Source organism: Moschus berezovskii, chromosome 13 (assembly GCF_049115385.1).
Source record: "Moschus berezovskii isolate FMDL1 chromosome 13, NW_MosBer_1.0, whole genome shotgun sequence".
Taxonomy (NCBI): domain Eukaryota; kingdom Metazoa; phylum Chordata; class Mammalia; order Artiodactyla; family Moschidae; genus Moschus; species Moschus berezovskii.
In genome coordinates, this window is record NC_142472.1 from 54,297,466 (window position 1) to 54,314,191 (window position 16,726).

General features: G+C 41.3%; 1 protein-coding gene across 2 annotated transcripts in view; it reads right to left on the reverse strand.

Moving 5' to 3' along the window:
• The window catches only part of LNX2 (ligand of numb-protein X 2), a 93,030-nt gene that overhangs the window by 31,971 nt on the left and 44,333 nt on the right, over positions 1-16,726 (reverse strand). For both annotated transcript variants that reach the window (XM_055426334.2, XM_055426332.2), the window contains 3 exons: positions 15,497-16,018; positions 5,582-5,808; positions 3,952-4,151 (listed from right to left, as the gene is read on the reverse strand). In XM_055426334.2, coding sequence (XP_055282309.1) covers positions 3,952-4,151; positions 5,582-5,808; positions 15,497-15,903 — 834 coding nt within the window. In that variant the 5' untranslated portion in view covers positions 15,904-16,018. The remainder of the gene's footprint in view (positions 1-3,951; positions 4,152-5,581; positions 5,809-15,496; positions 16,019-16,726) is intronic.

Here is a 16,726-nt window from a genome sequence, read left to right on the forward strand (position 1 = left end):
CCTAACTGGTCAACATCAGGTATGGCAAGGGGTGATGAAAAGACTAGCTTTAGTGGAACAGAAATGGAAGGTCTACTGGATTACAAGTTTGCTTGATCAAATGAAATCCATTAAGTTAGAGAAAATAAACTTAAGGAAACTGGCGCATTCCAAATGTATCTTATTTCAAATGAGTGACTTTTAATTTAAAGCAGATAATCATCAGTTCACTCTAATTCTTTGGCTCACAAGTGTAACATATCTAACAAATATAAGCATAATTTAGTACTCACAGAACACTTATTAAACTTTGTAACACTGAAATAAGTACAGTGACTGATCTTTGGACATGTAACATCACTAAGAAAATACACCCAGCTCCAGTTGTTTACCCAATGAGAGGAGATTAGCACAGCTCTTGTATTTTTCACAGTGAGAGCTGCTCCCAACCCAACGTGACAGCAAGGGGGACAAGGCTCTGAACAGCAGTGACAGGCTCTGGCTGAGGAAGGTATGATCACCTGAACTCCTTACATTTTTTTCATGTTAATCTACATGAAGCAAGGCCTCCCCACTTCCTGTTAATCTAGGGTTGATAGTTCTGAACACTATTACCACCTTAAAATTTTGTTGATTTTGGCCTGTTGACGTCTCTAAAACTTCAATCAAATTCATAGGTATCGTACACAAACTTGCTATTCTCCCAAATCTGAGACTTCTGTGCCTTTGGTAGCCACCCAAGCCCTCAATAAGAACACTTTATAACACGGGATCAAGTACATAATTAAAGCAGTGTCTAAAAAGACTAGTCGGCCATGACTCCATGAATCAAAAACCATCCTTTCTGTCTATTCAGCTAAGAGGCACCTAGCTCTCAGGTCACATTTGTCCTTCTTGCATTCAGATATCACATGACTCTGGCCGAAACCCAGTCGTAGCCATGCAAAAGCATATAGCCTCTTAACTAGCTTTGAGCAGTAGGTGTGGAATATCCCACACGGGAAAAAGGTTTTCCCCCTCATGAATGTGTGGTTGCTGGAAAAATGCAGAGAAAGAAGAGACCAAATAAATTATTGTTTCTAGGCTTTGTAAAAGCAGTGCCAGAAGAGTAAACTCTACCATTTTGGTTAAATGTGCTTTGTACCAGTGTAATCAACACATGGGGCTTCCCTGGTGGCTCAGACAGTAAAGACTCTGCCTGTAGTGCAAGAGACCCAGGTTTGATCCCTGGGTCGTGAAGATCCCCTGGAGAAGGTCATGGCAACCCACTCCAGTATTCTTTCTGGAGAACCCAATGGACAGAGGAGCCAGGCGGGCTACAGTCCATGGGATCACAAAGAGTCGGACATAACTGAGCGATTCACACTTTCACTTCAGTTTCAATCAACACATGATTGTGGTTATTTTCCTTTAAAACTGAATATGCCTCAAACATTGATGATAGCTCCAACTGAGAACACTCATTCTTCATAATGCTCTAAAAGTTGTATTATCTTTAATTGTGACACTGATGTAATTTATACCAGCAGTATTTTTTTCTTCCAACTGCTTAAAAGGCTGTATCACAAAAGGCCCTGAAGGTATATGGGTCTCCTCGTCAAAGAGCCTATTTAGCAGAAGAAGGTGTGTGTTTAATGTGGGAAAACCAAAGCCACACCTGTTACTGCAAATAGTTTGCTAAAATAAAAGCACAGGCTTGGAGCTCTTTGCTCTATAAATATATCATCTTCACAACTCTCGGGTATTTTCAAATTGGGCTCTCTGTATTATTTATGTAGCTCATACAAAGATGGAGATAACCAGATAGTAACAAATTCCAAGCAGCCTTCTTTCCCAGTATTCACTTCTGAGTGACCATAAATATTCCACATTTGGGTGAGGGGTGTGGCTTTACTTACTGGCTCCAGCACAACCAGTCAAGAGGCCAAGCAGAAGTCAGGGCCCACTGTAGCAGAGATCCTTTTGAATTCATTAATCAGGTTATGTGTTCATACTTTTGTTACCAATTTGAATCATTAAACTGGATTTCAGATGACTATTACTAGAGTTATCAGTATTATGCCTCCATAAACAACAGTGCCTTGGAATTTCTACAATGTAAATGTATATAGCTTTGAGTCAATTTTCAAAAAATATAGTCAATAATTTCAGATAACTGTAATGTTGAGTTATAAGGATTCAGTTATATTCAGTTCAGTCGCTCAGTTGTGTTCGACTCTTTGCGACCCCATGAATCACAGCACACTAGGCCTCCCTGTCCATCACCAATTCCTGGAGTTCACTCAAACTCATGTCCATCGAGTCGGTGATGCCATCCAACCATCTCATTCTCTGTCATCCCCTTCTCCTCTTCTCTAAAACAGAGGAGTAAAAAGTCCACTGCCCAACTATATTAGCTCAGTTCAGTTCAGTCGCTCAGTCGTGTCCAACTCTTTGCGACCCCATGAATCACAGCACGCCAGGCCTCCCTGTCCATCACCAATTCCCGGAGTTTACTCAAACTCATGTCCATCGAGTCGGTGATGCCATCCAGCCATCTCATTCTCTGTCGTCCCCTTCTCCTCCCGCCCCCAACCTCTCCCAGCATCAGAGTCTTTTCCAGTGAGTCAACTCGTCACATGAGGTGGCCAAAGTATTGGAGTTTCAGCTTTAGCATCAGTCCTTCCAATGAACACCCAGGATTGATCTCCTTTAGAATGGACTGGTTGGATCTCCTTGCAGTATAAGGGACTCTCAAGAGTCTTCTCCAACACCACAGTTCAAAAGCATCAATTCTTCGGCGATCAGCTTTCTTCACAGTCCAACTCTCACATCCATACATGACCAAAGGAAAAACCACAGCCTTGACTAGACAGACCTTTGTTGTTAGCTAACAAAGCCTAAAAAACTATTTAACCTCAGTTATAGTCAAACAAATGCAAATGAAAACAAAGTATTTATTTTTACCTTTAAAATTTAGAAAAAGAAAACCTAATGCTAATACATCACTGTTGGCAAAAAAGAAAACAGAAAAACCCACATACACTTATTAACAGAATGGCTGGCAGTCGGAGAAAATGGGGCAAAGAAAGGACACTGTATGAGCTGCAGAAAAGGGCAGCTGTGCTCTTTTCCTGAACCACCCGCGTGTCAGGATGTGGGGGCAGTCCGCGGACCCAGCCTCAGGGCTGGGAGGACAGGTGAGGTGCCCACAGGCTTTGCCAGCCTCGTACAGCTAGAGACTGATGTCATAAGGTGAGAGCAATCACAGCTGTGCAGTGAAGAGTGAGCTTACTGGTAAACACTGCACAGTCAAGAAGCTGTTTACATAAGCAGGACAGGTGACACTTCCTGTACCCTGTTTCTTCTTAGTATTTCTAAACAAAACCCTGCTGGAAAGTTCCGTCTGCATCAGCCGTGCTAAGGGTTTGGGGTCCAAGTGTTACAGTGGGGATGACATACCTGAGGGGCAGCATGCACCTAGGGTGGGGAAATTCCTAGCGGTTCCAGGTTGACTTCAGTAAAGGAGGTAGTTACGCCTGGCAGGGTGCTGGAGCCACATCCACTCCATCAGGGTGGCTGCAGCCACACAGAAAGACAAATCCACATACACCGTGCACTGTCCTGACATGCCCAGTGATGAACGGAGCAGTGAAGGCGGTCAGCGGCTCACATAAGGAGAGGGGAGACGGGCTAAGCAGAACTGGAAGGACGAAGGTGGACAAGCCAGCACAGTGGGCCAGGCTAGAACTGCATCCCACACGGAAGCCTCACCTCCCTCTCCCCTCAGCCTTAAGGCTAAGAAAACACCACCTGGCCCGAGCCAGCTCTTAGGGAAGGGGAGAAATTGCAAACAAATTCTGACGTGCTTTGCATATAAAAACAGCAAAACTCACCTACATACAACACAGGTCCTACAGCATCACAATGTTGTTCTAATCTCATGAGTAAGAACGAGAAAGCGCCAAGTGACAGAGGAATTAAAACGAGTACCTGAAGAATCTGGTCCCCAGCAAGGAGGCGTCCGTCTTTGGCGATCACCCCATCACGGTAGACTTCCTGGATGACAATGTTAATCAGTGGCGTTTCGTTGCCACCCACAATACTAATTCCTAGCCGAATAAAAGGATTAGACCGGTGGATTTCGATGGTGGTGATTTCACCTTCTGGTAAGCTAAGTGGTTGTGGTGTGGCTGCCAAGTTAAAAGTGAGAGAAAGATAGATGGAAAGAGAAACATTTTATATCTTGATTATCTTCAGGCAAAGAAGTCATATTACATTAACAGCTATGCAATACCACTTGATAAGAAAACAGAACGACAAACAATATCTGTGTGTTAAGATTATCTAAACATTTCTTCTCCTAAAGGTGATCAGTAACTTATTGCAGCCAGCTACTACGTATCAGATCATGAGGGGTGACAGAGAGATCTGAAAGTTGTATTAAGAGAACATCACCTCATCCTAAACGATGAGACAGTCTGGAGGGTGGTATGTGTGAAAGTCGTTCAGTCATGTCTGACTCTTTGCGACCCCATGGACTGTACAGTCCATGGAATTCTCCAGGCCAGAATACTAGAGTGGGTTGCCTTTCCCTTCTCCAGGGAATCTTCCCAACCCAGGGATCGAAGTCAGGTCTCCTGCATTGCAGGCAGATTCTTTACCAGCTAAGCCACAAGAGAAGCCCAAGAATATTGGAGTGGGTAGCCTATCCCTTTTCCAGCAGATCTTCCTGACCCAGGAATTGAACTGGGGTATCCTGCATTGTAGGCAGATTCTTTACCAACTGAGCTATGAAGGAAGCCCCTGGAGGGTGGAACAAATGTCAACAATGCACAGCAATATAAAGACAGTTCTGGTATGTGGTCACCACAGGGGTGAGAGGAAAGTCACACAGGCTCTGAGAAAGGGAGCATTTTAAAAAGGGGTTATGGCTGTGGTGGGCAAAATCTGAATTTGTAGGAACTTCTTCAAGAAAAGTAATTTAAATATTTAAAAGTAAATACCCAGGGCCAACCACCAAGCTATGCCCAAGAGCCATGACTGTAGGCTTTCCTAGCGGGCAGGAGTCAAGGGGGCCACCAGAGCACTGCAGCAGTCAGAGGAGTGGCCTCAGCATCAGAGACACACCCAGTCCTTCTCTGGCTGCACATGCTGACCGACCAGTCTCTCCCCGATACAACCTCCTCACGGCACTGACACAGGTTTTGCGTCAGTTAGTGGATGGAGAGGGTCTGGCACAGAGCCTGACACAAGAGGCACTTAATTGGGGTCATCGTTGCTGTTGATATTGTTGTTTTCTTAGTCAAGAAGTGACAAGCAAACGTTTGAACACAAACACAATAAGAAGCAGTTTAAAGACCAGTGAATCTTGGACTGAATATAAGAGGGAGTGGAAAGGTCCCCTTCCTCAGGCTAAGTTCCGTGTTCTGCTTCTAAGCTGCAAACTGTTAGAACTGTACCCCTTAAAGGGTGACTTCTGTGGTATGTGAACCATATCTCCAAGTTAACTGTTTAAAGAGGAAAACAACACATGTGGGAGGGCAGTGGGGAGAGGCGGGAAGGAAGGAAAGAACGCCTGATTTGAGACAAGGTGGAGAACAGAGGCGGGGGTGGCACGTACTGTCCCCAGCCGGGCTCTCCTCAAAGGCGGGGTTGTCCAGGCCGGGCTCCTCCGTCCAGGAGGGAAGGGATGCCGACGTCAGAGTCCGCCCTGAGCAGTCCGTTTCAGGTGATAAAGCAGCTGGAAGGTCTATGACAGTGGTCCCATTTTCATTCTCAATCTCCATCTGAGTCTTACTAGTTTTCCGTTTCTCTAGGGCAGCTCTCCGATGAGAAGCTCCAGGGCATCTAGAAAGACAATACCAGGTGGTTTCCAGACGGTGTGAAAGGCAAAGAAAAAGTGACTAATAGTTTGTACCACAACTAAACAACAGCAAAGGTTTCTATGGAAAAAGCACCTAGAAGTTCCCACAAGCAGTACATTTCTGATCTTTTAAGCACCTAGAAGTTCCCACAAGCAGTACATTTCTGATCTTAATTTCCACAGAAACTAAGTTCTTACCACTCCATGCAGCAAATTTAAAACACAGCATCTGCACAAACAAGGGTGTGGTATAATATCTCAAAGAATACTTCAGGAAGAAGCTGTGTTTAGGACTATATTAGTACCAGAAATACATACACGGTATACAGCAGTACAGTAGTCTCTGCCCTGGGAGGGTTGTCCTGAGGCTCCAGTTAATCCCCCTTTTCACAGGGTAGATGGCTGAACCGCAGTAGTGGGAACAAGCGCCTTTCTCCACATGCCGCCAGCGCCCTGCCTCAGACCCTGAGTACTGCTGGCCTCTCTGCTCTTGCAGCCAACATTGCAACTCAACTGCTAGGAGCAGATCCACATGAAGCTTCACCAGCTGCAGGAAGCTCAGCCAAGGCTCAGACTACCTACTTTATGACAGACATGGAAGCATGTGAAAACATACCTCCTGGTTTGTAAAAGCAGAGCTGCAACAGGGGAATTACAGGTACACTTTGAAACTTAAAGAATGTATTTCTAAGTTCTGGGGAAACTTCCATGCTGCTGCTGCTGCTAAGTCACTTCAGTTGTGTCCGACTCTGTGTGACTCCATAGACGGAAGCCCACCAGGCTCCCCTGTCCCTCTTGTTTTGACTTATATAGGCAAACAAAGGGGGCAGATACATGCTTGTTTAAACATGTAAAGAAAGTCTATACACACGTTGGAAATGCTGCAAGGTGCCAGCTCTTTTCCACCTGATGCCTCGACAAGACACAGGATGAATAATGAATACCATCTGAGGAGTGAGCGGGAGAAGGGGTCAGGCATCTGTGAAGGAGAGAGCCAGGCACACCCCAGACCCTGACAGGACTCCTCAGACCCCACCGACTCTCCTGCTGGGGGAAGGAGTTTAGAAAAGGTGGGGCAGGGTAGACGACAGTCTTGTGTTCAGGACTGCAGCCCTTCATTCAATGACAGCATTCTTAAAAAATCTAAAATGTCAAACAAATTAAGTACAGAATTAATTCAATTAAAGTACAGAATTCAATTAAAATTAGAAGCTATTTTTTAAGGGTATGAGTAATACAATTTCCCACATGAACCAAAGATTTATTTTAGGTCCTGGATTTCAAGGTTTGAGAAGGTCATTATGAAAGTCTCTCTATTCAGCACTCTCCCCTGACTTGCTTTCACCTTGCTAAGAAGGGGGACAATGGATGTTTCACGCTGCACTGCGGGGCAGCGCTCCACGGAGTGTTTCTGTAAGGGTCTGGCGAATATTTTTGAAAATTATATCACTGAAAAGATTAATTCTGTTGAGAAGTAATTAGAATTTAATTAGAAATTCATTTTTAAAATATTTTACTCAATAAAAAATTGACAAAAAACTGAATCATAAAAATACTTACAACTAAGACAGGTAAAGATTTAGTTCTCAAAATATATCATACACAAATATCTACACAGACTAGAAAAAAAGACTAGGAACAGGAATTGAAGAGGAAATACAAACAATATGAACACCTGGGAATTAGCCTAACAAATGACTAAAAAATCCTACAAACTAAATAATCATAAGGGCTAAGAAACAGTTATTAAACATGGAAAAACAAATTTAAAAAGCAAAACAAAGTTGCTAGAGAGATTAAAAAACAGGTATATATAAGTTCCCAGTAGGAGAGCAAATCGGTAACAGGAATTAAAGACATTAAAAATGATGCCATACAAACATACAAAAGAATAAGCCTGCCTAGCATCAGAGGCAGAGAAGGCAATGGCAAGCCACTCCAGTACTCTTGCCTAGAAAATCCCATGGATGGAGGAGCCTGGTAGGCTGCAGTCCATGGGGTCGCTAGGGGTCGGACACGACTGAGCGACTTCACTTTCACACATTGGAGAAGGAAATGGCAACCCACTCCAGTGCTCTTGCCTGGAGAATCCCAGGGACAGGGGAGCCTGGTGGGCTTCCGTCTATGGGGTCACACAGAGTCGGACACGACTGAAGTGACTTAGCAGCAGCAGCAGCAGCAGAGGAAAGTAAGAGAGGGGACCTTTGGGAAAACCCATGTTTAAATACGACAGACCAGCTGAGTAGATGGAGACAGAACAACCGCACAAAAGCATCAACAAAGAAAAAGCAGTCAACTGTGTCAATGCCGTGAAGGGGCAAACAAGATAAGGGCCACAGCACTGGTTTGAGCTGGAAATGAGAAGGTCATGGTGACCTTAGAACACTTTCAGGGATGAGGGCAGAAGCTCAGACCAAACACATGCAGCTCTGTTAACAAAATACACGCATTTCACAAAATCTGCACAGAGCTTAGGGAAAAAGGGCTGGGGCAGACCATCCAAAACCAGGGTTTCTAGGGATGGGGATGGTTGCTAGTGGGTACAGGGCTGGCTTCTTTCTGGGGTGTTGACACGTTCCAAAAATTAGACTGTGATGATGGTTACACAGTTCTGTGAATATACTAAAAATCACTCAATTGTACACTTCAAAAATAGCTGAAGTTTATGGTAGATGAAATATATCTCAATAAAACTAATTTTTAAACAAAAATTAGACCAGAGCAAAGCTCTGACACAGGTGGCCAGAGTCAGTGTCCCTCCCATCTGTAAACATCCGGACCTGAAAGAGAAAGGAAGACACCAGCATGTGTTGGGTATCTAAGCTGTGCCTGCTGCTGTGTAGACATTATGGACAGTATTTCACTGAACCCTCACAACCGCTCTATTATCCCCATTTTACAAATGGGAAATTTGAACCAACTAAGCCAATACCACAGAGCTTTCAAATTACAGACTCAAAACCCAAACAAACTCACATCTGACTTCAAAGATACCTGCTCTTTTTAATGGATCATACTAAGTTCATTCTTAAGGAGTCCCATCTCTGTGCCTTAAGAAAACATAAATTGCGTTCCTTTCACAAACTTGTACCTAGAAACACAGTCATAGAACGTGTCAGAGTAAGAAAGGCCTTGGTAACACAAAACTCACAAGCAAAAACAAAACCTCTGTTTTTTAAATGGCGCGTTTAACAATAACAACACAAACTGCAACTGGCACCAGGGGGCAGGTAACTGAGGGTACTGGGAGGCTAGTGTGGACGTGATTGCACATGATTAAAAACAGCAGAAAACAAGTGCACACTGAGCCAAGTTATATGCCCTGAACAAGATCGGGGTAGGTATGCACTCAGCGTGGGTGGAAGGGGAACCCTGAGGCAGTGGGGGGCCCTCACCAAGGGCACTGGACGCAATGTGATGGGCTACAGGCCAAGCACTTGTCACTCCCTAGGGAGGCGCCTCTACATGCAGGTGTGTCTTTAAATTTTTCCTAAATAAATCCCAAAGGCTCTTGCAGCAGCCAGAGCAAACTGAGGGACTTCTTTCCTACTGAAGGTTGTAATTTCACTCCCCTATTCTGGCTCTCCTTATGGAGGAAAATCACATATGAACTAGCTTGATTTATTGCATAGTGGCACCATTCCCTGATATACGATGACTCACATTAGGAGATGCAGAGTGTAGCAGAACACACTGTATTATTAGTAGCAGTGTTAGTGGCGGTGGGGGTGGAGGGATGGCAGCGGCAGGAACAGTAGACGTAAGATAAAATAGCTCATGATTAAGTGCAGCACAATGCCAGGCACTTAACAAAGCTCAATGAATATGAGCATCTTAGAACCAAGAAAAATGGTAAAAATAGTTATGGATTATAGCATGCAAAAATCAATTTAAATGGCATTAGTAAAAATGTTAGACTGAGGTATCCGAAAAGCCTCTCCTCCATAAAGCCATGCAAACATTGGGAAAAACTGTCAGTACCAACTACTACTGAACTCTGGAAATAAGCCAGGGTTCAGTAGCAATCTGGAATGCATTTATTTAAGAAAAATGACTGAGTTCAGAAGGTACATGTGAGCTAAATTTTTGTGTACCAGTGAAATCAAGTCCGTACTAATCTGGACTGTTAAAGTTAATACATTAATTATAAACCCCTAGGCAACAACTAAGAAAATAATTCAAAAAATAAGTATGAACAGAAATGACAAAGGAATTAAAATGGCATTCTTGGAAATATCTATTTAACAAGAACAGGGGAAGAAGTAGATGAACCTTTACAGAAACTGAAAAGAAATGATATTATAAACAGTAAAATAAAAAAGACATAAATTATACCTTGTCAGTAATTACATCAAATATAAATGAATTAAACACTCCAAGCAAAAACCAGTAATTGGCAGGATGGATTTAAAAGACAAACAGGATCCAACTATATACTGTCTCCAAGAGACACATTTCAAAGATACAAATAGGTTTAAATCAGGAGAGTAAAAAATATACAAGCAAACAACATAAAGAGTTGAATGGGTATACTAATTTCAGACAACAGAGATTTTAAGACAAAAATACTTTCTAGTGACAAAGAACATTCTACAATAATGAAAAGGATTTATCACAAAACTATAACAATTATAAACATAAACACAACAGCAGGCCCTCAAAGTATTTACATGAAGTTTAAAATGACAGAATTAGAGGAAAAAGATAATAGTCTTTAAAAAAAAAAAGAAAAAAAAGTCTAAGACTCCTCTCTCCCACTTTCAATAATGAATAGATTATACATAAGGAAAAGAGAGACTTTTAACAATGTCATACATCAACTAGACCTAAGATAAACCTACAGAACATCCCACCCATCAACAGTAGAACACACCTTGTATACAAATGGAATATTTTCCAAGATAGACTGTGTGCTAGGCCACTAAAAAAAAAAGCCTCAATAAAATTTAAAGTATTAAATCATACACATGTTCTCCAATGACAATTCAAATCGGATCAAAGACCCAAATATAAGAGATAAAAGCGTAAAAGTCTTAGAAGAAAACATAGACACAAATCTTCATTACCTGGGATTAGGCAGTGGTTTCTTAGCTATGACACCAAAAGCACAAGCAAAGAAAGAAAAGATAAAATGGACTTCATAAAAATTAAACTTGTTTGTCCTTCAAAGGGTACAGGAAAATGAAAAGACAACTGACAGAATAAGAGAAAATACTTGCAAATCCTATTCAATAAGGGTCAGAATATATAAAGACTGCTTAAAACTTACAAAAAGACAATCCACTTTTAAAATGGACTAGTGACGTTAAGCATTTATTCACGAGCTTACGGGCCATTCTCTGGAGAAATATCTACCTAAATCCTTTGACCATTTAAAACTGTACTGAGTTTTTGTTCAGTTGTAAGAACTCTTTATGTATTCTGGACACTAGACCCTTACTGGATACGATTTACAAATACATACCTGTTTTATACATTATGCAGGATGAAAAAATGCTGGTGAGCATGTGCCAGACACAAACTTCTCTCCAATTTACAAAGTGAATTTAAAAGATCTATCTTCTTGCAGCCTATCCTGACCCTTAAAGGCTCAAAACCATGTTAACTAGAGAAGCTCTCAGCATAGAAAGACTTCTTTGAAGTTTTTCTCTGTATTGGACGTTCTTTTAGAATACTGTTAAACTCAAGTTCTAAGAGGAAAAGAAAAAACGGTTCTGAATTTTGCCATAAAATATGGCACAAATGATCAATTTAATTTAAAAAAAATTAGCACTTACAATTACCATAAGCTTTAAATGTTAAATTGCTGAGGATAAGGCAGGATGGGGTTGAGAAGGGAAGAGGAATTCTCATAGTTGATGGTGCTTGGCAGAACTTCATAAAGCAATTACTAAAATGTTACATGTGTCACACAGTATATGGAATATTTCTTGAGGGCTTTAGTTCTCCCTTCAAAGATGAGCACTTTTCCTTGTCTTTTAAAATTCTTCATTGTTTTCCTAATATATAATCAGTTAATAACTAGTAATTTTATTTAAAAACAGTCATCTTTCACAAATGTTTTCCTCTTAGCCCTAGGACAAAATGTCAGCTGTTCTCAAACTGAAGCTGACTTCTTAAGAGTAGAATTTTGTTCAAATAGGGAAGGTAATTTTGTACTCAAAACTACCAGATTTAACAAACTATTTCTATTAATAAAGTTATCATAATTCTGTGTCTCATGACATCACCCTTATGGCTAGTTTGTGCTGGTTTTACACGACTGCACATTTTTTGTTCTCTCCCCACAAAGGGAAGTTTATGCCTCAAATCTGGGCAGTCTTATGACTGACAGCATAAAGGATGCTATGTGACTTGAAGGCTAGACCATACAAGGCCATGTAGCTTCTCCATATTTATTGGAACCCATGTAAGAACTTAAAGTAGCCAGAGGCCACTGTGCTGGAGAGGCACCTGGAGGTTCTCCTGTGTACAAGTCCTGCCTGAGCCCATGCCTCCTGTGACCTCCATCAATGTGCCAGACATGTGAATGAAGCTTCGGTCCTGGATGTAAACACTCCAGTGCCAATGGCTGCAGTCCTGGAGTTTCAGTTCTTAGCTGTGGCCCAGAGTGGACAGAGCAGAGACAAGCCAGGCCTGCTATGCCCTGAGTGCCTGGGACTCACCAAATCCACGAGTGGAATATGTTTCCATGTGCTCACTGTTTTTATGTGGTTATATTTGCAGTGGTTGGTTTCTCACCAATACTGTCATTTAACATATGTGAGGTCAGTCAGGCAATAGATAAGTGAAGTCAGGGTCTTCCCTAGTGGCTCAGTGGTAAACAATCTGCCTGCCAATGCTAGAGATGCTGGTTTGATCCCTGGGTTGGGAAGATCTCTGGAGAAGGAAATGACAACCCACTCCAGTATTCTTGCTTGGGAAATCCCATGGACAGAGGAGCTTGGTGGACATGGGGTTGCAAGAGTCACATATGACTTAGCAACCAAACAACAACAAACAATAGATAACCAGAACACAGATTAACAACTTAACCGAACAAACGCTGGTTCTAATTGTGATAATCAATAGTCACTCTTAGCTCTTTACATCAAGCAAGTCACCTCACCTTTTCAAATCATTCACCTTTTTCAGTGTTCTCTTTCAAAACGCAGGCCTAACACACTTTGGAAATGATTAAATTAGTAGCTCAAATATTAATAAGCACACTTGGAAAATGGAACTTTCAATGAGACATAACTGCTTAGCTTTTAGTAACCTAGAAGTGAAGGGATAGCTTGCAGTTCCCACGTTTTTACATCATCAACATAACAGTTTGGTAGAAAAAATTCATGATACTTCAACTACCTATTAAATTCTTATATGCATTTTAAGTAAACATTCCTACAATAATTGCATAATTTTTATCTCACCGCTATCAAAATAATTAACTAAACTGAGACTCTGTTCAGTTCCTCTTATATCTCAAAACTGATGTTCATAAAAGCCAGAAAAAAAACATTTCCTAAAAAGAATACTTCTATTGAGAGAAAAAGGAAAAGCCTAAAATCTTCAACCTCAGCCACAACTAGGCCTGAACCAGACAGTAGACTCAAGTGTGGGGTCAGTTTCCAGGAAGTCTCTGTTGTTGTGTTCAGATTCTATGCCTGCTGGTGATCAAAGATAAACAAAAACCTAACACCACATGCATTTTCAAAAGTGTATACATTTATCCCACTCTTAGTTCAGTGGAGCTTAAGTTTAAGCAATTCCTTTGTAAATCTTCTCATTCTTTCTCATAAATGTAAATTATTTCTAATGAGTACACTCATTGTGTAACACTGATATTTAGGACCAGAATGAACACATATTCACATATGTATCAAATGTTTACTATCACACAGCAGAGAATGGGATTCACCCTGCGTAAGGCCAGCATGGTATGGCAGAACAGTAAGCAGGAACACTGAAGTTTCACCATGCTTTTTTCAGTTCAGTTCAGTCGCTCAGTCATGTCCGACTCTCCGCGACCCCATGAATCACAGCACGCCAGGCCTCCCTGTCCATCACCAACTCCCGGAGTACACTCAAACCCATGTCCACAGAGTCGGTGATGCCATCCAGCCATCTCATTCTCAGTCGTCCCCTTCTCCTCCTGCCCCCAACCTTTCCCAGCATCAGAGTCTTTTCCAGTGAGTCAACCCGTCGCATGAGGTGGCCAAAGTATTGCAGTTTCAGCTTCAGCATCAGTCCCTCCAATGAACATGCAGGACCATGCTTTTACCTATCTCCAAATCTGTGACTCAGTTTCCTGATTTGTAAAGTGAGGGGATGAGCTTAGATTCAACTCTATGAGTTCAAGTGTGAGTATAATGACAAGCTGTTCTATACTAGACTTATACTATATTATTTCTAAATCCAGTATCTTACACTAAACCTTGTTATTCACAATTACTGCAGATTTACAATGTACAAGTGGTTTAACTATGAAATTTAGACATCAATACATTTATTTTGGTCATTTTATATGATTCTAAGAAAAGGTAAGTTTTAATCCTTCACAAAGTTTATAAACAATTTTAAAGAACAAGTCTTTTATTAAGGTCAAATGATAAAAACTCACTAAACGATCAGCTGAACAGATTATTTCACCCTTTAAAAAGCCTTCGTTAGTAGAACAAAAACCCCTACTAAAATGTTTCCAACCTCTAGTTCTTGTTCAGTCTAGTTCCTAAACGTAGGATTTTATAAGATTTTAAAGAATGAAATCATGGATACAGGCAGACCTCATTTTATCGCATGTCCTTTACTGTGCTTCAGAGATACTCCATGTTTTACAAATTGTGGCAGTCCTGTGTGTCATCAGATGATGGCTATTTCTTTCCTAGCAGTAAAGGATTTTCAATCAAGGTGGGTATATTTTTACCTAATGCTGTTGAACCCTTCCTAGAGCACAGCACAGTGTAAACCTAACTTTCATAAGCACTTAGAAACCAAAAAGTTCCTGTGACCCACTGTGTTATGCTCCCTGATGTTCGATTTACAGCGGTGGTCCAGAACCCAACCCGCAACATCTCTGAGGTGTGCCTGTGCCCATTTCCATGTTGTAGCAATGCTGTCATTTTTAACAGCTGCATAGTATCCCGATGCACTGATGTACCACTGTTAAGTAATTAGCTTGACCCCAATTTACTGAACTCTGCACAAGGTTGCAATGAACATCTTTATATACAATGTTCCCTCCTTTTGGATTATGTCCTTAGGATGAAAAGCTAGGTAAGATGATACTGACAGTTCCCAGTTTTGAAACAAACTGTAAAACTGCCTTGCATGTCCTGCTACCCATGTGAACATAACAACTTCATATTATACCACCAAAAACACTGATGGGGGACTTCCCTGGTGGTTCAGTGGCTAAGACTCTGAGCTCCCAATGCAGGGGGGTCTGGGTTTGATCCCTGGTCAGGGAACTAGATCCCACATGCTGCAACTAAGAGTTGCAATGGATACAACATGGCCACAACTAAGGTCCCACACAGCCAAATAAATAAGTAAATATTAAAAAAAAAAAAACTGATAGGTATAAAATGGTACTTTCTGTCTGTAGGTTTTATATTCATGTTTCTGATTTCTGTCTGCTTGAGCAGCCTTTCCACAAAGCCTAGAGTCGTGCTCTCCCTTTCTCTCGCTCACCTGTTCTTAAGATGGCCTTCCAGGTCACAGCGCTGCATCACATCATGGCACACTGAAGAAAATGGACATGAAACCAACAATTTGTCCAGGAGTTTATGAACTAGAATGCTAGACTTCTTACACGACTTAAAGTGGAGTCTCTTCCGGTCCAGTGGACAGAAATCCTTCTCCTGTAGGAAGTTTCTGAGGCACTTGCAGCAGAAGGTATGTCCGCAGGGGGTGTCCAGCGGCTGCAGCAGAGGCTGAAGGCAGATATGGCAGACCAGGTCGTCATCCACTTCATCCTGGTAATTGTACAGGTGGTTTTCCCGCGTCCAGTGCTGCTGGCCACATTCGAAACACAAAGGGTTGAAGGAGGAGGATGAGGTCTGTTCCACAGACCCCATCTCGTCACTTGTGGTTCCCATTGTGAATCAACTGAAGCAGTTTCTGTATCTTCATATGCTGGACTTCCACCAAAGGTTTGGTTTCCTTTACAAGTCAGTGATGCTGTCCGTTAAAACCCAGGCCTGGTTTTCTAGACTAGACAAAGCAAAATAACCAAAAAAGTAATTAATATCAATCAAGAGAGGTTAAAAGGATCAACATAATATTAGCAGTTAACATTTTAATAAAAATTTTACTAACAAATTTTTTAGTAAGAAATTAAAATTTAGGTCATGTAATAAGTTAGCCATAAAAACATTAAAAAAAATGAAATTAACTAGTTTGCTTGTTGGCTAAGAAGAATGACTTACCATGCCAAGTTATTGTTAAGAAAAGAATTTAGGATTAAAAGCAGAGAAGTCATATTTATATATGGTGTAATACAGGAATCACATGTTCTACTGACTGAAATCTCTCAAGACTTCACTGTTTAATGGTAGTTTCAATGCCAATTAATCTGTACAGTATGCTAACAGTGCAAATTGAGGTATATTATATGTAACATGTTTGCATTTGCTATCCCAGTCATGGCTCCCTGCTTCTGATGGATTTTTACACATTTACAGTGCCATCCCAAAGATGGTGTCTTTGGAAGGATAAGTCAGTATCTGTGAAAAAATGACCTTTGCTCTACACTGTTTAGGAAAAAATGGATTTCAAAGAACGTATGTACGATTAGAATATTCTCTAATATAGATTTTGTCTGTATTGGTAGACATGGCATATATGAATGACATCCCAGCAAACTCCATAAACTTGAATTCTATTATATGCCATTAGGAGAAAAAAACCTGCTATAATTCA